At 59.2% G+C, this 20,156-nt stretch overlaps 2 protein-coding genes across 3 annotated transcripts; both read right to left on the reverse strand.

Annotated features, from left to right (window-relative positions):
• Positions 1 to 683: 683 nt before the first annotated feature.
• SUN2 (Sad1 and UNC84 domain containing 2) lies at positions 684 to 11,181 on the reverse strand. Of its 2 annotated transcripts, XM_055711018.1 has the most exons (18): positions 11,071 to 11,180; positions 10,569 to 10,734; positions 9,877 to 10,049; positions 9,580 to 9,714; positions 9,283 to 9,378; positions 8,993 to 9,086; positions 8,711 to 8,781; positions 8,325 to 8,449; positions 7,771 to 8,001; positions 7,609 to 7,686; positions 7,477 to 7,520; positions 6,860 to 7,025; positions 6,546 to 6,773; positions 5,399 to 5,483; positions 5,174 to 5,289; positions 4,821 to 4,988; positions 4,283 to 4,375; positions 684 to 4,166 (listed from the first exon to the last, which is right to left on the reverse strand). In XM_055711018.1, the coding sequence occupies exons 2-18, from the start codon at positions 10,694 to 10,696 to the stop codon at positions 4,053 to 4,055; spliced, it is 2,145 nt and encodes a 714-aa protein (XP_055566993.1). In that variant the 5' UTR covers positions 10,697 to 10,734; positions 11,071 to 11,180; the 3' UTR covers positions 684 to 4,052. The 2 variants fall into 2 exon arrangements, 1 of the variants encoding a protein (XP_055566993.1); XR_008732350.1 differs by lacking the exon at positions 684 to 4,166 and having other exon boundaries at positions 4,821 to 4,984; positions 11,071 to 11,181.
• Positions 11,182 to 13,126: 1,945 nt separating this feature from the next.
• On the reverse strand, positions 13,127 to 18,535 carry LOC102055520 (extracellular serine/threonine protein kinase FAM20C-like). Its single transcript, XM_055712036.1, has 10 exons — positions 18,014 to 18,535; positions 16,385 to 16,560; positions 16,221 to 16,299; positions 15,628 to 15,720; positions 15,329 to 15,444; positions 14,845 to 15,025; positions 14,612 to 14,721; positions 13,852 to 13,933; positions 13,648 to 13,707; positions 13,127 to 13,562 (listed from the first exon to the last, which is right to left on the reverse strand). The coding sequence occupies exons 1-10, from the start codon at positions 18,481 to 18,483 to the stop codon at positions 13,328 to 13,330; spliced, it is 1,602 nt and encodes a 533-aa protein (XP_055568011.1). The 5' UTR covers positions 18,484 to 18,535; the 3' UTR covers positions 13,127 to 13,327.
• Between the last annotated feature and the right edge of the window lie 1,621 nt (positions 18,536 to 20,156).

Here is a 20,156-nt window from a genome sequence, read left to right on the forward strand (position 1 = left end):
CGTGATGGCAGGGGAGGGCATGCCATGCTGTAGGAGAGCTGCCGCTGAGCCTCTGCATAGCCCCTGACAGCTTTTACTCTAAGATTTAGTGCTTCTCAGTGGCAGAGTAGTGAAATCAGAACACTTGCATGGCGTGAGCTATGCTGTTAGGTGTGTACATATGTGTCTAAGAGCTGCTATGGCAAATCATTTGGGGCCAGCTCCACGGGAGGATGCAGGTTTAGTGCAGCACTTCCACTGCCTGTGTACGTTTGTGCTCCCTGGGCCCTCACTATGACTTGCACCTTACCCATTTTTGTAAACACAGAGGGACTCTCCAGGGCTTGGAATGGGCCTTTTCTTGCCTCCTCCTAATCTCAGACATTCACAAAGGCTCTTTCCTGCCCTGCACAGCCCTCTCACAGGTAACTGTTGGGCTGGTAGCTGGAGCAAAGGCCCATGCAGCCCCCCTCCTCCTGCAGATGGCTGGTCCAGGGCCAGCAGAGAACAAGCTTTTCTCTAGGGTGGTCTTCTGGAAGGAGCTGCATGGGCACTCAACAGAAGCCTGCCTCCAGACCATCCTGGATATTAAGATAACAGCATGACCTTCCTCAAGCCCAAGCCCTAGTAATCCAATTTCCTTTTTGCAGCCTTCGGCCTTGCCCACCAGCAAATTCACCTGCAAAACACTCAAAACAGTCACAGCAGTTTTGATATAATTTATTTGTCTTGGTCTTTTTTTTTCTTTGCATAGGCATAAATTACAATCTGTTGATTAAAAAATAGAATGAACAAAACAGTGCAGCATTTGCAACAGGCTACAGCATCAAACACAAACTCATCTCCTGCCTGTAACCATCTGTTTCTGCAGGGCTAATTCATAACACATGTGTAGGGCAAACTGAGGAGGGAAATGGGAGTAAATAAGGGAAGTCTGCTCTGACAGCTGTTTCATGTTTCTCCTGCCTCACCAGGCTCATCTGCATCAGCACTAGGATTAAGTACCCCTGGGCACACATGCTGAAGCAGCAGTTTAATGTGCCCTCTTTTTCTTGGCAGCTCAGATAAGTGTTGCAGAAATCCTGCAAGCTGCTGCGGGAGAGGCAGCTGGCCAGGCGCTTCCATGCGGGCGCTCAGGCTGCAGCCCTGCACCAGTGCAGCATTTGGGGGCTGAGAAACTGCACATAGCCTCAGCATGCCTTTCCGGGATCCTCAGCAGTCAGCACGGTGAGGCCTCCAAAACCAGCACTATCCCTTAGAGAAGGGCATAAGCCCCCAGGGTGACCTCCTCTCACTGGTATCTCCAGGAGTTTTTGCCTCAGAACAGCAGAAACTTTCATCTCCCAGGGACAGGGCAAGCTTGTCTTGTAAAGCCAGATGCTCCCCACCCCACAGCCAGCAAGTTAACACCCCCTCGGAAGGGGCAGAGACCCTGCTCCAACTCCATTCTCAGGAAAAGAGGTCACTCTTTCCCACCTCTCACCAGTGTGCCTGATGTACTATAAAAAACATTTTTTCTTGGGCAAAGACCCCATCTACCCTGGCAGCCAGGGAGCCAGAAAGGACATTAAAAAAGGAGGTTTTCCAGCCTCATGGTTATGGCATTTGCTCCAGCAGCCAGAGAACCCCTGGGGAAGGGGGAGAGCTTAATCACTGCTCTCTCTTTATCATTCAATTAAATACAGGAGCTACTCTGCTGAGCCTGGGACAGGTCCAGACATACACAAAAGCAGAACTCTATGTGCACAGGGTACTCATGGACATGACTCCAAGGCAAGCACACAGCTGTAGACAAGTTTAAAATAACTTTGGCTATTGCTGCCAAGAATTAAGACTACACTCAGTATAGGAGAGAATTTATCATCACTGGATCTGGCAGCAGGACTGCTTTTTCCCAGGAGCAGGGCCTCCCAGCTCTGCAGAGGGTTACATGGAGTAACTTAACTTGTTAGAGAGGGGGCTGCATCCTTTGGGCTTGCTTTCCTTGCTTGGAGTAAGCAGACCCCTCCAGAAAGGGCACGCTGCCATCATACTCATCCCCTGGGGCTGGTACTGAGGAGCTCAGGGCTCAGCACACATCAGGGCACGATGAAGGGAGACACTTCTTCAGCCCCTTTTCTCTATGTCCCTTGCCCTACAGTGCTTCAAGCAGGGAAGAACAGAATGGGCATCAATTCATGGTGCCCCGCCTGTGCCCAGGAAAGGACAGTCCCAGGGAAAGGATGATGCCAGCATCAGACAGGGCTGAAATGCTAAAGATGAGCCCTTTAGCTTTTCTTTCAACAAAACACAAGTGTGGAGGCTGTATAATGCCACCCAAGGACATAAGCCAAACTAGAGCATGATGCAGGCAGCCAGGAGGTGAGGCAGCCAGATGGCCCTGGCACTCCTCAGCCTGGGGAAGGTCCCTGTGCATCCCGCCTGCAGTGCCCTGCCACGGCTCCCCCCCAGCGGTACTGGCAGGATCTACGCGCCCGCTGCAGGCAGAACGCCCCATCCTGCTCTGGCACAGTCCTCTGCAGCCCAGGGCTCAGGGAACCAAGCTATGCCAGGGAGGAGAAGGCAGGAGGGAAAGGGAACCCTTCCAAGAGAAAGGAGGTCAGCCTGTGCCAGCCATCTGCCATCAGGGACCGGGAGGTGTCGGAGACGGCCCTGAGCACTGCAGGTAGGGGGAGGCCCTGTTGCTCCCCAAGGTGCAGAAGCATGCTGGCACCTGCAGGCCCTGGGGATTGCCCCATCTCCCACCCAAGAGACCACTGAGGCACAGAGGGATTCATGCCAAGCACTGGGGCAGCAGCTCCTGCTCGCTGCAAAGTCGCCTATGTACAGATGCAGCCGCAGGCAAGGGGCCACAGCCATGCGTTGCAGTCTCGGAGGGCATCTCCAGAGCAAGGGAAGGCAGGAATGCCTCTGGCACCCTGCCAAGCAGCAGTCCAAGGTCCAGAGGACCTTGCCTCCCAGGTCTAGCTACTAAGCCACCAACAACTCTAGGCCCATATTTTAAACAGCTCTGCTCATCTTATTCTAGCTTATCCTACTGTGTGCACTATTCGCCTACTAAACAAAGCTCTAGCCCTCTGCATCTAAGCCACTCGCCCAAGTGGCACCATGTAACATTCTCTGGTTAAGTAGAAACTGCATGGAAAAAGTCTCCCCCTCACCCCACCCCCCTTTGTTACTACAAAAAAATAATCCCAAACACCCCAACTGGAAAATAACTCCTTCCCACCCCCCCACCTTCCCCCCACTTAAAAAGACAAAAAAAAAAACTCAAAAGGGAAGCAGGCAACAGGAGTTTTCAATAGCATCATCAACCCTAATACCATGGAGACGGGGGCCCAATGGCATTGCCGAGACCCACCACAGCCGCTGGCAGCGGGAGCGCTCAAGCAGATGGGCAGCGGCACCAGGGCAGGCTCCGCCACCAACACACGCTGAATTTCTCCCCTCCTGCTGTCCTAAACCGTTAGTTTTACATTAATACTTCGTTAATACTGCCTTATTTCCCCTCTGCCAGCCCAGCATTGGAGGTCTGAAGATTTTCACTTGAACCATCACCGAGGCAGGAGGAGTGGCCCCACGTGGAGGGGGGCCACTCGGTGGCCATGACTGGTGGCTCCTACCTACTCCCGTGGCACTGAGCTGGTCAGCGCAGTCCCATATACCCCATCACGCCCAAGCCTGCATGAAGCACGTTGCAAAGTTACGTACCCCTTTCCCCAAGCCCCAGCGACGCTCCGCACACCATCAGAAAGGAGCAGACAAACAGGGATGAGGGGCTGCGCAGACCCGATAAAAAAATTAGCTTAAAAAGTTAAAACGTCCAGTACGCACAGAAAACAAGCCAGGCTGCGCTAGGACCCACGTGGGATGCTCTTGCCTCGCCACCCCAGTCCTTGGACGAGTGAAAGCTTCACCCCTTAAACGCCAGCTCTTCTCCTCCCCCGAGGGGAGCAGCTCCCCAGGGCAGCTGCTGGCACATCCCAGGATTTCTACGTGCAAAGCAGCGAACCAGACGCATCCCCTCCTGCTGTCAGCCCGGCAGCATCCTCGTCCCTCGCAGGAGCTGGGGGTCAGTGCGCTGGCTCCCCGTGCACGCGGAAGCGGTAGATGCAGGTGTATTTGGGGTGGCCCCAATTGCTCAGCACCCGGAGCTCCACCAGCTGGTATGTGCCCACAGCATTGCCCTTGGGGAGAGGAGGAAGGAAAAACACCTGAGCCTTTGAGAACTCTCACAGGCTCAAAGACCCCACAAGCCCCATTTTCTTCTTGGGGTCAGGTGCTCTGACAGCAAAGCACTTACCTCCAAGTAAAACGTTTGGATGGGGTCACCATCATGGTTGTAGGTGAACTGCCCAAGGAGAAGACCCTCATCCTCTCCCTCCTCCTTCAAGCCCTACAGAGGGACAGGGAAGCAGAAAGGGAAAACCGGGGCGATCAGACAGGGAGACCAGAGACAATGACTGCACCCAGGGCAGAAGCAGGAGACAGAGAAGCAGGCACGCTTGGCCCCTGCTCCTGCTCTTCCAGGCCAAAAGAGACAAACAGGGCCAGGGGCCAGTGGGGCGGGATGGGGCAGGGGGAGAAGACCAAAAGTTACACCTACTCGATTGCCTCTCTCCCAGTGTCACCCAAAATGCTTCCTGAAAGCCCAGTGCTCTCCCTCTCCTACCCCCCCCAGTACTGCTTCTTCCTCCTCTTCAGGATAAGAGCAGCCCCCCAGAGTACTTCACAGCCAGGTGTGGGGCTCACCAGCCCTCTCCCCCCATGCCCTTCTCCACCATGGCACCCTCCCACCACATCCCCCCAGTCCTCCCTCCAGTCTGGGCAAGGGCACTCACATAAACAGCGAAATCCTTGGGGGCACTGGGAATGGTCCCCTGGGGCGAGAGGGCTTTCGGGATGTGCTCCAGTGTCACGGCTGTGGGGCGGATGATGCTGGAGAGGCGGATGACAGCAAAGCCCTGAGACCCACGAAATGCCCAGCAGTTCCCAGGGTTGACATCTGGCTACGAACACAGAAGCAAGACACCAGCAATGTTATCACCATCAGTGACATTCTCCTCCATCCCAACATCAGCCTGGCCGCTTGCTTAGAGTGACAGCAAGAGCCCAATAAAACCCACCAAGCCCACGTGAGAACCAGCCTGGCTGGTCCTCCCTGTCAGTGGGGTCTCGCCCCGCCGGTGCCCACCTGCAGGATGACACGGGGGGACTGTGAGTGGAACCACAGGGGGATGCCAAACAAGCTCAGCAGTGCCGTCTGTGTCTCATAGGTCTCTGAGCAGCGGGTGTTGATGACGCTGGCCCCTGGCATGGAGAGGGGAGGACAGCAGATAAGCTGGGTGCCAGCACCCTGTGGTCCCCTCCCCAGGATGGCTGGCTCATCCAGGGTGGGCAAGTCTCCCCCACCACCCACCTGCTGACTCCAGGGCGTAGTCAACCATCCCCACGCGGTCCTCACTGTAGCGCTTCAGGGCCTGGTCCACGATAAGATGCACTTGCTGCAGCAGGAGCAGAGGGCACAAGACGGGTGAAGGGCCAGGGCAGGCATCCTGCTCCCCACCCGCCTCCACCCTGCAGGGACAGAGAGGGCGCAAGGACCTTCCCACAGAACAGCCAGGGGATGAATCACCGTGGCAAAAATGAGAGGACACGCATTTGGCTGGGAAGCCTCATCAGAGGTTGCTAAAAATACTCCAGACGAGAGGAGCTGTGCAATGAAAGGGCAGCACCCAGGCAGGCTGGGCTCCCTCATCCCCATCCGGAAAGAGGGGTTGGCCCCAGGGGAGGAGGGGTATTCCCCCAGTGGGTACCAGGCAACCTGACAGCCCACCCAGTCCTCCCCAGCATCATCTGCTGGCTCCTCCTGCCCCAACCTGCAGGATCGATGAGAGCTCTGCGCATCTGGAAAAGGGAGAGCAGGCCAGAGCATGCTTCTGGAGCCAAACCCAGCCCCAGGAGCTGGGACCCTGCAACACCACTGTGGATCTAAACTTTATGGCATGCATGAAGCTTGCACAGACTGTAGGGCCTGCTAATCCCAGCTTGATCCCTCCCTCCACTACCTCCGCAGGGAATTGCCAGCAACTTCTTCCAAAGCAAGCAGGCTCATTTTTTCCCTTGGTGTCATTTTGCTGAAATGCTTTGTCCCAAATGACTCTGCAGCACTGCTGGAGGACAAGGGTAAGCAAGATGCTCAACCCATGGAAACCTCACTAGCACCTGCCCCACCTTCTGATGCTTGAGCAGGAACTTGGATTTTGAGACAGCCACAGTCTCACAGGCATGGGGATTTGGCCACCTGCGACCTCTTCTGGGGCAGGGTGCAGGCACAGCCCAGGACAGGCTGGCAACAGAGAAGGGATGAAGGAGTTTCAGGGATGCTCTTGCCAGCTGTGATTGGGGCCAAGATCGATGTCCCAGCTGTAATGGCTGTCCTTACAGCTCTGCCATCTGCCAGGCATGTATGCCAGCCCCACCCCAGCACACACACAGTGGGGCACAGCCCCCAGTTCCACACCTGTGGTCACCATCATGTCCCTGGGGCTCAGGCCAGCACTCACCTCCTCTGTCACCCCCGCAGTCCCCGCTTGCTGCAGGGCCACTCCAATACCAGCCTGAGCATCCCGTGCCGACAGCCTCCGGTCTTCCAAGACTTTGGCCAGGATCTTGTGTTCCAGGGCCTGGAGCTCCGCTTGCAAGTCTTCACGCTGGAGAATGAGGCCAGCGGCACCATCCCGCCGGGACTGTGACAGGAACTGACTGACCCACGCCGGGAACTGCGTTTCCACCTGAAACAGTGGGGACAGAGCTCAGCCCTGGGGCAGGCATCCTCATGCCTCCCTCTGCCAAACAGGGTGAGGATTGGAGGACTCACATCAGCCCGCACCGCCTTCAGTTGCTCCAGCATCCCCTCCACGTTCTTCCCCATCACCTCCTGGTCCGACTTGAGACCTGCCAGCTCCCTCCTCAGCGCTGCCACCTCCTGCTCCAGCTCACCCACCTCCTGCTGGAAGCTCCCTTGCAGGCTCTCCTGCGCTGAGCTGTGCCGGGAGAAAGGCAACAAAACCTCACGCTGACAGTCCCAACTCCCCTCTGCAATTTGGGGGAGGAGGTTCATCCCCCATCACCTGCTCCAAACTGTTTCAATTCCTGTGGCAGTGACCTTTTCTACTGCATCCTGCGGGAAAGCATCCCCAGCTTGCTCCTTGGCTGAAGGGCCACAGTCCTCACAGCGATGCAAAATGATGGTGGCAAAGGTCATTTGCTGCAACTGCCTTTTGAGCCCTGCCACCCACCAGAGCACTTTCTTGCCGACATACTTGCATATCCATCCCTCCCCTCCCCCGCCAAGACCATAGCACTCAACCTCTCCTTTGCCTCAAACAGACTAGACCTGGAAACCCCTCCTAAGCCTCGCCGTGGGGATTTCACCCTGCTACCTGCCTGCCCCTAACAGAGCAGCAGCATCTCTGCCCTGGCAGCCAGCGTTACCTCCGCCACTTCGAGTTCAGCTCCATCAAGCGTGCCTCCATCTCCTGCCAGGAGAAGGGGAAGCTGTGAGACCTATGATGCCAGTGGTGAGGATGTCCCTGCCCAGGTACCACCACACGCTCACCCCCTTACCAAAGAGGCTTGTGCCATCTTCCCCAGGCGCTCGTCTAAATCCCTCTGCACCTGAGTTCGGAGGGCATCCAGCTCACCCTGCAGGGTGAGGGGAACATGGGGGAACATCAGAGTCCAAACCCACACGCACCCAAGTCCCCATGTGCCCCTCACGCCCCTCACCTGGAGGTGGCTGGTCATGTCAGTGCGGAGATGCTCCTTCAGCCCTGTATCCCGGCGGCTCATCAGTCCCTCCAGCAATGCCAAGATGTCCCCTGAGGGCGGCTCTCCCCCTGCTGCCACCGCTGCTGCCCCCCGCTGCAGCTCCCACCGTGACACCTCAGCCTCCAGTGCCTCAAAGCGCTTCTCCAGGGCCTGGAAGCGAGCCAGGAGCCGGTGCTCCCCCCGAAGCCCCTGCAGTGGCAAAGGCAGGGCACAATGCAGCCCCCACAGGGAGCTGGGGACCACCTGCTCCACAGGGATCCCAGTGAAAGAGGACCTAGGCCACCTGGTCCCCAGCGTCAGTGGCACTTTATTCATCTGCTGCTTCCCAGCAGCCAGCAGATATTGGTCCTGCTCCATTCCTGGGACACCCCCAGAGTGAGATGGCGACAAGCTGGGGGAGACATCTCCACCAACCCCCAGCACCTCCCCATCCCCTGGAAGGGTTCTTTCAGACACAGAACACACTGTCCCAGCTCTCACTGCAAGTCACCTGGGCCACCGCTATGCCTTACCTGGTCCAGTGCGGTCAGGTCCCCTGCTCCAGGCACATCAGAGGAGGAAAGCTTTCCAGCTCCCCACCACGAGAAGGTGGGGAGGCTGAATGTCGACAGCCCGTATGGGTAGAAGTACCAAGCTCCTGAGCAATCGGGGGGATGAGATGGTTAAAAAGGCAAGCCAGTGATGGGCCACAGCAGGGGACAGGGCGGACATGCAGAGGCACAGCCATATCAGCATCACCTGGGGTTACCAGGAAGCCCCAGCACAAGGGTGCAGATGCACCAGGGTACAAGGAGCTATAAGCACTGAGCTTAGGGCCATCCCATCCCCCACATACAGCAGTGGGATGCTCTGCACTGCCCCAGACATCAGGGCAACAGATTGAGCCAGGCCAACTCACCGTAGGCAGCAACAGCAAGGAGCAGGAGGAGCAGCAGCAGAAGCAGGGACCTCTTCAGCCATGGGTAGCGCCTGGAGCACAAAGAGGTGCCTGTAGGACTGCAGCCACGTTCCCCCACTGCAGTGCTCCTCTGGATGGGGGCAGAGGGAAAGCAAAGCCCAACCGGGCTCTGGCACAAGACGCCCACCCCACCATGCTGGGCTCTGTGGGGCAGCCCCTCTCTGAGATCCTGCAGGTTTTCCCCAGGCCTCCCCCACCCTGCTGTCCTGCCACCACACTCACCTAGAGAAGGGGACGCCACCCGTGTGGGGAGCTGTGCCGGTGAGGCGGTGCCAGGCAGCTGCCAGTCCTGAGAACAGCCACCCCACGAACCGGACTGCCAGGAGAGAAACCAAGCCTCAGGCAGAGTCCAACAGAGGATCCCTCCATCCCAGAGGATGCTCCCACAGAGGGGGATAAAACCCCTCTACCCAAGCAAGGAGCAGCACACATGGCACACGGAGAACAGAGATGCTGATGGGAGAAAGGTGCTGCTAGAGCACCCCCACCCCCACCCCCAGTCCTCCACTCACCTGGGGAGGTGAGCACCTGCCAGAGGAAGGAGCCTACTCGAGAGGCTGCGGTCCTCAGCCCCGACCCAGAGCTACTCTGGCCAGAGTAGAGTTGACCTGGAAAGGAAGAAGCGGGGCAGTAAGTCACTAAAAGAGAGTCTGTGCCCCTGTGCATTGCCCAGGGCAAAAGCTTTGCACAGGGGGTGGCATGCAAAGGCGGCTGGCAGCACCCTGGGCACAGCCATGTCCTGGGCTGGTCCCCTTGAGGACATCTCCTCCAGCACCGCTGCCACTGCAGAGAGGCTGGTGCATCCCTACCTGCGTAGTCGTCTTCCGAGGAGTACCCAGACGAAGAGGCGTAGGTGTCATACATCTTGCTCTCCAACAGCCCATTGATCTTGCTGGACTCTGCGTCCCCTACGCCTCTTCTCCTCCTGCTGGAAAGCTCCCCACCTGGCCCCAAAACAGCATCCCCCTGAGAAACCACTCACCACCACCCCTCACAGGGGACAACCTCATCGGCTAGCCTGGGGGGCCTGCCCCAACGCCACCCCCCCACCCCCCCCCGATGCCCAGGGGGGTCCCCAGCTGCCGTGGGAAGGAGGACGGGCTCACCCCAGTATGTGCTGCTGTCCAGGGCATCATCCAGCACAGAGCTGCCCAGGGCGGCGAGGCCCCGGCTGCCCCCCAGGTAGGACTCGCTCACCAGGGACTCGCTGTAGTAGGAGGTTTGGGTGCCCGGGGAGGGAGAGAGGCGCTTGGTGCTGCTCGATTTCCTCCTGATCGTCCTGCCGAGGGCGAGAACGGCCCCATCGGCCCCGGGCGGTTACGGGGTGGGGTCACAGAGCACCCGGGGAATTCACAACCACCCCTCGGCCGCATCACTTCCCCTTGCCGCCCCCCTCCCCCGTACCAGATGGCAGCAGGTTTCAGGGTGCAACCACCGCTTGCGAAAGGCCCCCCCGCCCCTGCCGGGGCTGCTGCCGCCGCTTCCGCTCGCGCTGCTGCGGTTTTCCGGCCCGCGCTCGCAGCGCAGCTCCCGCCGGCGGTACCCGGTGGCGGCCGCCTGCACCGGGGCGGGAGGGCGCGGGGGGGGGGGAGACGGCGCCTTTACCGGGGCGGGGTCGCAGCCAGTGCCAGGGTGGCTGTGCCCACACGCAGCGAGTTACCGAGTTTGCTGTCACACTCCCTGCCGCCCCCCCCCCCCCCCCGTTCCCCCCGGAAGGCGGCCGGTCCGCGGCGCGGGATGGAGCGCCCCGGCCGCGCTCGGGACGAGGGGGTCCCACCCGGCCCCCCAACCCACCGACCTGCCGGTGCTCTCCTTGAAGGGGAGCTGTTGGCCCCCCAGCAGAGAGCTGCCGCTGCTGCTGGTCGTGGCATCGTCGTCCCCGGGGTAATAGCGCGTGGTGATGAGACGCTGGCTGCGGCGGGACATGGCGGCGGCGGCAGGGGGGGGCGGGTATCACGGTACACCTGGGGAGCCGGGAACAGAGGGAAGTGTCAGTGCAAGGAGACCCCAGCACGCACCGAAAACCCCTCCCGCGCAGGCGGCCGTGGCGTGCCCGGTGCGGCCGGGGGCGCTACGAGCCCGCCGAGGGGCGTCTGCCGGCCCGGGCCATCCCCCCACCGCCGCGGAGCCAGCGCCGCCGCCTCCCCTTATAGGGTCACAGCCGCCTCCGCTGCGCCGGCACCCGCCCGACGGCAGGGCCCCTGCCCCACCGAGCCCCCGCCCGGCGCGAGCCGTGCCTCCCGCAGCTCCCGCCCCCCGCAAACCCGCCGCGCCCGCGCCACCGCCCCACGCCAACCCACCGGCGAGCCACGCAGCGTAGGGCGGCCGCCCGCAACGCCGCTCCCGGCCGCCGCCGCCGCCGCTGCGCTCCCTTTTGTTGTGCAGGGGAAGCGGCCCCGGCCCCGCCCCCCGCCCGCCCCGCCTCGCGGCACCGCGCGCGCGCCGGCGGGGGGGCCGCTACCCCCCGGGCCTCTAGGGGCCTCCTCGATATGCCATTATTATTATTATTATTATTATTATTATTGTTGTTGTTATTGTTATTGTTATTACTGTCATTTTCATATTTTATTTTATTTTGCTTTATTTATCTCATTTTTATCATCCCCCCTGGGGGCGGCCGACGGGGAGAGCCCACCCCCACCTCCCGGTTGCCCACGGGGAGCCGAACGCCTGAGCCCGGGAGGTGTGTTCCCCGCCACCCCAGGGCCAAGGGCAGCCCCCGGGCTGGTCCCACGGGTGATGCAGGGCCAAAATGGGGGCTCCCAGCTGCAGAGCTGCGCCCCGGCCCCGGCCCCCTCTGGGTTTTGGTGGGACAGACGGTTTGCCAGCCCCGGTGGGTTGGTAAATAGCCGTGTCCCCCCCGCGCCCCCGGGGCGGCAGCAGGGCCGAACCCGTCCCCGCGGCACGGGCAGCGCCGCTCGACGCCCCGGTGCCCACGCGCTACCAGCGCCGCCGCGACCGGGCCGGCGGGTTCTGCTGCTCCTCGGGCACCCCGGTACCATCCCGCTCCCCCCGCAGGCGGCCGGGCCGGCTCGGCAGCGGGGTGCGAGCCAAACCCGGCGGCTCCCGTGGGACCTTGAACTTGCAGCGGCGCAGCCGGGACCTTGTGCAAACTCACCAGGCTGAGAAAACAGCCGCCCACCCACGGCCCGGCCCGAGCCTGACAGCGCCCTGGAAAGGGATTTTCCCGGGGGGGCTCAGCGAGGAGAGGGGAACCGGCCACCCGTGTCCGGACGCAGTTGTGGGGCTGTGTCTGTGGGGCACAGGGCAGGAACAGCCTCGCCAGCCAGCGCTGTGAAGGCAAAAAGGCACTCGTGGCGAGAGTCAAACAACATGGAGCTGGCAGAAGGGGAGTAACCTGTTGCAGAACAGCCCTGAAACCTTTTCCTCCCTGTGCCGGGGTTTGGTGCAGCAGCCAGGGCAGCAGCAGGACATGCTGCCAGCGTCGGGGGCGGGGGGGGCACGTCACAACAAACCCCAATTCAGAGTCCCCAGTCCTGTTGTGTAACGTGGACAGATCCTCTTTGTCTCGCTTTTGGTTTTTTTCTCTCTCCCTTTCGAGCCCATTTTTTGTTCCGGCCTAAATCTCCGCCTGGCTTTTCCAGGGCAGCCCTGTCTCCCGCTGCGCCAGCCGCCCTTTTTCACTCTTTCCTGCGGCTTCCCATCGCTCTGTGGGTGACTGGCTGGGCCAGAGGACATCTCCCCGGTGGCTCCTTTATCTCTGGCCATGCAGATGCCAGCCCTGTGCCCCATCCTGGGGACACTGGCGGTAGCCTTAGCAATGGCACCTGCCCCAGCTGACGTAACCCTGCTGTGGATTAACCTCCCTGGGAGGCTCAGGGGATAAGCTGGGTGCTGAGCCACCAGGCACTAAATAGGGTGCGTGGCTCTGGGTCAATCCGTCCCCTCCTGAGAGCCACTTTTTTGGGCAGGGAGGGAGCCAGCAGCGGTTCCCAGGGGATTTGGGGGGATGCTGTGGGTGGAAGTGGGGTTTGTGTCCCCTTGCTGCAACCCCAGTGCTGCAGCAGAGGTGGCGATGCCGGAGCTGTGGAGGTTTTCAGGTGGGTGTGGGAGGAGCGGGGCAGGGACAAGTGGCAGGTGGCTGGGAGCTTGTGCCTCAGGTTCCCCACATTGGCAGTGGGGAGCCTCAGCTCTCTTTTTGGGGATCAGCAGGGCATTGCCGTGCTGGGGAGGGCTGGGGCAGCAGGAGCTTGCCAGCTCCTTGAGTTTGGCAGCTCTTGCTGGACAAAACCAGGAGAAATCCCTACCCTTTCCTAAAAGGCTTTGGAGAGCTGAAGCAACACGTCCAGGCACACAAGGACAAGCCAGGTGGGGGAAATCTCAGCTTGTGTCTTCTCCACTAGGCCAACCTTTTTTATTCAAATACCCTCCCTATACTGGCTATCCTTACAGCCCGCTTTCCTAGCACATGGCACCGCCGGCTCTGGCGCTGCTGAAAGCCAAAGCTACACAGAATCAAGAGCTGCATGCCAGTCCCCACAACACCCTCGACAGTGCACCAAGACACCCCAACTTAGTGGGGCACCAAGCCCTCCATCACAGCCGGGACCCCACGTCATCCACCAGCACCTCGTCTGGGTGGGCTGCCCTGGCCAGGCAGCGTCCCACCACCACCAGCACCTTCCCCAGGCGACGGTCCAGCGCCTGCAGGTGGGGCTCGGCCAGGATGGGGGCCAGGGGGTCAGTGGCCAGCGCCTCCTGCAGCAGGTCACTCAGGCGGTAGGGCTGAGTGGCCAGCAGCTGCAGCCGCAGGTAGGTTGACTTCTTGATGCTGACAAAGACAAGAAGGGAGAGGTTTCAACCTGGGGACCCCCACCCCAATGGCAGCTCTGGGGTGGGCAGCAGCAGCCCCTTACCTGCAGCATTGCTGGAGGGGAGCCAGGATGGACAGTTCATCACGCGAGTGTGTGCCAAAGCTGGGGGGAGAAGCCCACCGGTCGGTGTCAGGGTGGCATCACCCCATGGTTCAGAGCCCAGCTTGGGGTGCATTTTGGCAAGACTCATGGTCTCCCCCGGCCCCTTTGACAGGATTGCAGCCTCCCCCTCTCCCCCTGCTTTACCCACGGCCGTTGTCCAGGTGCAGCAGAAAAGTGTCGTTCCCAAATTTCTCAAAGGTCTCGTAGTGGTGCCGGTCCATGTTGCCTGCAGCGAAGCAAAACATTTGCCGTCGACTGGTGGGCTGGGAGGTGGGAGCAGGGACACAGAGCACCCTCCTGGTGCAAGACTGATACTCAGGGGCTGGTGACAAGGTCTGAGGGCAGCTCTGAGGTGCCTGTCCCGTGGCCATGGCCATAGGGGGGACACAAGCAGAGCCTCCAGGGCCTCCAGGCCCCTTTTCAACCCAACAGCCCCATGGAGGGACAACAGCAGCAAATGGAGCAGAAGTAACTGCAAAGACATGGCTGGGTGGCCAGGGACAAGGCGGGAAGCTCTCCAAGTCAGATAATGGCAGGGGACAGCACAGGGGAGAAGGAGCTGCCCCAAGGATGGGAGAGGCAGCACGAGCCCCTGGGAGCATCACTGCCAGCCCCAGCTCTCCAGGGGCTGCACATGGGAGCTTGCCAGGAGGTGTTTCCTGTGCCTGGGCTGTTCAGCTGGGATCTCCCTGGCATCTCTTGTCTTTGAGCTTCTGCCTGGGATATGCCCTAACAGCACAGCCCTTTGCTTTCACTCTGGGTAAGAGCGCAGCTCTCTGCAGCCCAAGCAACGGTTTGGCCAACAAACTTCATGGGATGTAGAGCCATGGGACATGGAGCCATTTGGGCCTCTTGGTCCCGAGGTTCCCCCCCCAGCCCCCAGCGCCGGCACGGCAGGGCTCACCCATAAGGAAATCGAGGACTGTCATGTCGATGAGGTCAAGGAGGCGATGGCCCCTGTTGTAGGGCGGCGTCTCTCGCACCTGAGTGCAGTAGTTGGGGTTCAGCTCCCACCTGCAGGCAGAGGCCAGGGTGGGGGACAGGGCTGTGAGGAAAGCTGTAGGGTGGTCTGCTCCCACCCCATGGCTCTGCTGCTCCATGCCCGCTGCCCCCTGTGCTCCCCGTGCCCCGGCTCACTCAGCCTTCTTGCTCTTGTGGTAGGAGCGGCGCCAGGGGCTGCGCCAGGAGCGGCGCTTGGCCAAGGTCTTGTCAGGCAGCAGGGCGGCCATGGAACCCTCCAGAAGGTCCGGCTTACCGCAGAGGGCGTGCTCAGTGGAGCAGTAGTAGGAGCACTCCCCGTAGAAGCAGACGTTGCCCGCTGGCCATGGGGACAAAGCAAAGGTTGACGAACAGCAGGAAGGTAACGAGCCCTCTACTCCCATACAGGGTGGTCCAGCTGGGTGAGGATGCCCCATGTGCTGTGGCCACGTGCCACCAGCAAAGCAATGGCAAGGAAGGCCTTGAGGAGCAGAGCTCCGTGGCAGGGGACCCGTTGGGAGCTGGAGCAGTCTACAAAGGGATGGTTTGCCCTGATGCAGGGGGAGACAGGGCAGGAGCAGCCAGCTCCAGGTGAGCTCCATGCGGGTGGCTGCAGGAGAGGATGGATGGCATGAAAACTCACCTGGGGAGATGAAGAAAGTCTTGGCCAGTTTCTTGTCCGTGGTGATGTCACGAATCTCTTTTGTTATATTGACCAAACGGCCAGAAACTGGGGGGATTCGCCGGAAATCCAGGATCCTGAAACACAGAACTCAGAACCATTTCTTGCCGATCCTGGATGTTTTTCACAGCAAGTTATTAAAATCACCATGAGATGCACGTATCCCTTGCAACAGAAGGGAAGAGGTGGGATGAAGGAGGAATTTCTCTGCCACTTTGCTGTCCTGGGAGGGAAAATTTGGATGCAAAGCTTGTGCTCACCTGTCCAGGTGGAAGGCTGCAATCTCTGCATTGTGCCGCTCAAAGTCTGAGAAGTAGAAGACATCCATGGGGGTCTCCTGGTCCCGGGTCTGCCTGGGAAAAGAGGGGAGGGTGGTGGCAATGCCCATAGACAGGGTCACCCCAAGGCTGGTTTGGCTCCAAACCACCCCTCACCTTATGCCCCCAGTGCTACTGGAGACACAGCCAGACCCAGTCTCCTCCAGTCACTCCCTGCCGGGTGCGGCACCGAACCCCCCAGCCAGGCCCCCATGCACCCCCTGCTCCCAACCCAAGGGCTGGGAAGCCCTCATTAACTGGAGAGTCCTCGATAGTCCTCATGGACCGTCTTCTTCTTTCCACCACTGGAGGTCACTACCCCATCACAAGCTGCGCCCAGCCTGCTGCAAGCACCATCAAGGAAGGAGAGGGGAAGGGGACCATCCCGCTCCCCTAGGTTTTGGGGTAAGGGGGCTCAAGCGAGGTAGCAAATGAAGCACATCTCCATTTTTTCCCTCATGGTCTCCTCCAGCCGCTCCTCGCCGCCTAATGGGACCACGTGTGGGAGGTAGGGGGTTGTCCCCCACTCTACTTACTTCATTGGCTTGAAGAGGGCCTGCCCATAATTTGGGAATGTCATGATGAGCTTGAGCTGGGTCCCGCCGGACTTCTGGACTGAAAGGTGCCACATTGGTATGAGGGAGACAGGCAGCAGGCAGGGGCAGGGGTGTGGGCAGGGGTGCAGGCAGGGAAGTGGTACCCGAGCTGACGATCCTCTTTGTGGCCAAATCCTGGAGGAGGGTGGGCATCAGGGGGTCCTGGCGAGGGTACAGCTCATAGCGGTTGATGCCAACGTGGAATTTCAGCCAGGTAGGATAGGTGTCGTAGGCCGTCTTCCCTGTCGGGAGGAGCGTCTCGGCTTTACTGCTGCTGACCCTGCAGCCCGACAGCCACCACCACCCCAACAACAACGACAGTGTTTAGTCGGGACTGGACAGGCCCCACGTCCTCAGGCCCTTCCTGGGAGCCGGCTCATGGAGGGTGAGGCAGGGGAAAGGCCCAGCACAAGCCCTGGGTGGTGGTGAAAACCCCTGCCCTGAGTGTCCTCCTTGGGGCTCCTGGCACCTGGGCAGATCCCACCCATGGCTGGTGGCTGGGAAGACCCGCTAGCAGAGCCAGAGGGGGCTCAGTGTCTTCCCCTGCATCCCCCATGGAAAATCCCCCAGCTGATCCTGTTTCTCTCATCCGTGCCTTTATTTCCCTGCTGGAGCAGCTCATCTCATGGATTTTGCCCAAGAGATTAGCTCCCAGGAATACACACACACATCCATAAAACAGGGGTGGGGGAGCAAGGGCTTCCAAGCCATCGCCAGCACTGACCTGAACGCCCACCCTCACCATCCAGTTCCCCTTGGATGGGTTTATTGTGCACCCCTGACTTCCCTGGAAGGATGAGTTTGGGCTAGCACTATCCCTGCCTCTGTGCATCCTGCAAATTTGCATTTTGCTGGCATTCAGGGTGGGGGTCCTGGGGGTATCTTCCACTCCTCTGTACCAGCACCCACAGGCACTGCAATGGGACAGTCCAGCCCAGGGCATCTATAATGCAAATTCATATGTCTCTCTAGGAAAATGCAGACTGTGCCCCAATTACATCAAACCAGACCCATCTCCCATGGCTACCCAACAGGTGAGGTGGTCCTCAGAGGCAAATGCCCATCTGTGGTAACCAGCTCTTAAACCAGCTTTTATTCTCTCCCAGCTTTAGCAGCCACCGTGTTTGGAAGGTGTGCTTTCCGTAAGGAAGCTGCTATGGGTATCAACACTAAAGCTTTTAATATCTTCCCTCCTAATTAGAGGTTAGTAGTCCAGTGATAAAAATAGGCAGCCAGCAACAGTGAGCTCACCATAAAGCTGAAACTAAAGAGGTCAGACAATGTCCTGCGAAATGCAGGATGGGAACGGTCTCATGGTTAGAGGTAACCTATATTGCAGGCTTTGCATCTCCAACCGTGTCAGGAGAGGGGAATAAAACCGGTTAGCAGTCTGGAGTGGGGACTTCCTCATATACATAAAGGCAAACCAAAGGCTAGTCTGCATTGGGGAAGGAAAGGAGACGAGGAGATCAACTAAAAGATACCCTGCATAATTCTATGAATAATTCAAGTCTCCTTTGACTTCACCATGTGCTACAGGCTCCCAGGGAGCAGCCTAGAAATTCTGGGCTAAGAGAGGATTTGAGGCACAAGAAGAGCGTGCTCAGCAATTGGGGCCCCTCTCGGGTAGGGTGCTGATCTACGCAGGGAAATGATGTGTTTGGTTGCTGCCACTTGTCCCCTCAAACCCACATACCCCTCAAAAGCAAGCCAGGGCTGAGCTCACTCCTCACCATTCGTCGCTCCCGCTGCTGTGCAGGCTGAACTTCTCCATGGAGTTGACAACGAAAAGCTTGTCTTTCTCTGTCACCTTCGGGATTGGGATGTTGTAAAGAGGGTGCTCAAAGAGTGCCGCCAGCTTTGATCCCTTGGTCTGTCCCTCTCTGTGCTGGTGTGGGACCCCTGGCCCTCCAGCCCTTGCATGCAGTCCTGCTCCCTGTGGCTGGGAGCTTTTCTCCAAGGAGCCGTTGCTGCCACTGAAATCCTGAAGGATTCGCAGGCTCAGCTTTTTGGGGCTGGCCAGCATGGGGCTGCCTGATAGGACACCCGAGGCTTTTGGTGCTTTTGCGTTGCAGCCGCAGGCCTTGTGGGCTGCAGGGAGAGCCAAGTCCATCGCCAGGTGTACCAGGAGGGCCAAGAGCAGGAGAAAGAGGAGGCTGACTTTAAATTTCCTTTGGAAAAGCGTTTGCAGCCGGCAACGCATCCTTCCTTGGCCGAGATGCTCAGCGAGAGGTGGGCACCCACCCAGGGCTAAAAGACAGTTGGTGCAGCCACAGCCTCTGTGCAAAAATAGGAGTGAGGCGTCCTGGATTTAGAGCATTGCAGCAAAAGAGCAACCAGTGCAAGGGCAGAGTTGCAGGAAAGATCTGTCACCACGGCACCTCAAGGGGTGACACCACTGGGCTGACAGCAGGACGGGGCAGGAGGTTGCAATGGGATTTATCAGTGCTGATAAGGAGCAAGCTAGCACCACCAAGGTTAGCGTGAACGACAGGGCAAGTTCCAAATCAATAGCCACAAGGCTGGCTTGGAGACAACAATGACTGCAGATAACCCCCACGCTGTCCCATCTCTCTATGCTGTCACCTGCACAGGGCTGCAGAACATTTCTTTGTATACAGGGCATTAAGGCGGTTCTGCTCTCCTGCAGCACCCACCCTGCCCAGCACCACTCAGCCCAGTTCCCCATGTCCATCACATCCACACACTCATAGCCCAGGAGAGTTTTTCTCCTGCTGCTCCGCTAGAGCAATTTTACCACACTCCCCCATCTATTCAAAATCACTTGTACTCAACCCCCCCTTCAAAAACCACTCAAATTAGGTAAAACGAAGGAGAGGTGAGTATCAGCATTAATAGGAGGGAAAAATACGGGCTGGCAGTGTACGGAAGGGATGCCGGGCAGGTGAGGTTCATGGGCAGGGATGCTCCCAGGGCCTCTGAAGCAGGCAGGGGAGGCAAGCAGGCAGGAGTGAGGATGCTGCCTGCTGCCTCGGGCATCAGCACAAAGGGACAGAAGGACCCACCAAGTGTTGGGGAAGAACTAGCAGCTTATGGAAGGGCAGGACAGCCCATTTTCACAAGAAATTCACTTTTCCAGTGACATCCATGGACACAGAGCTGAGCTGCATGGGCAGAACCAGTTGATGACTTGTAGGGGGAGACCTTTGGATTTGTTAAGGGACAGAGAAGCACAGGACCACCTGCAACAAGGTTGGTGGCTTGGATACAGAGTCTAGAGTGATGTTTTTCCTCTTTTCTATTTCCCAAAGGATGCAGAGGGCGTGTGAAATCCCATACATCACACGGTCCTTCCTCGCTGTGTAATGTACCAGCAGCCAGCTTGGACATCCTTGCTCCAAGCCAGGGAGGGTAAGATGAGTGGCAGACATAAGGGGGTACGCTGGAGACCGTCTCCCCTGCTGGCATCCCTGCACTACCCTCTCACTCGCGCTGGCCTCTCTGCACCATCCCGTGCCAGCTCTGTCAGTCCCGGGCTCGGCCCCCTCCCAGGTGGTACAGCAAGAACGCGGTGCTCCTGATGTTCTTGGCTCACCGTGTCCCACAGCACTACAGTTGCCTGGAAACCGCCTTCGGCTGACACCATCAGCCACCCCAGATTCAGCCCTGCGTTCCCTTCCCGTGCCTTGCGCTAACAAGATGGCTGATGGAAGCCAGGGCGAACAGGGAGGAGGAGGAGGACAGCTTTCCAGCCTGGTTGGCGAGCTTGAAGCCCTGCAGAAGGAGCCGGGCGGAGAGGAGCAGATGGCTTCCCCAGGGAAGGGAACACACTGCTCCGGGAGGTTTGCTGGATCCAGTCTGGATGTACGGTTTGGAAAGAAGGCGCCTAGGAGGAGCTGTAGCTGGAACACAGGA

Source organism: Falco cherrug, chromosome 5 (genome assembly GCF_023634085.1).
Source record: "Falco cherrug isolate bFalChe1 chromosome 5, bFalChe1.pri, whole genome shotgun sequence".
NCBI lineage: Eukaryota > Metazoa > Chordata > Aves > Falconiformes > Falconidae > Falco > Falco cherrug.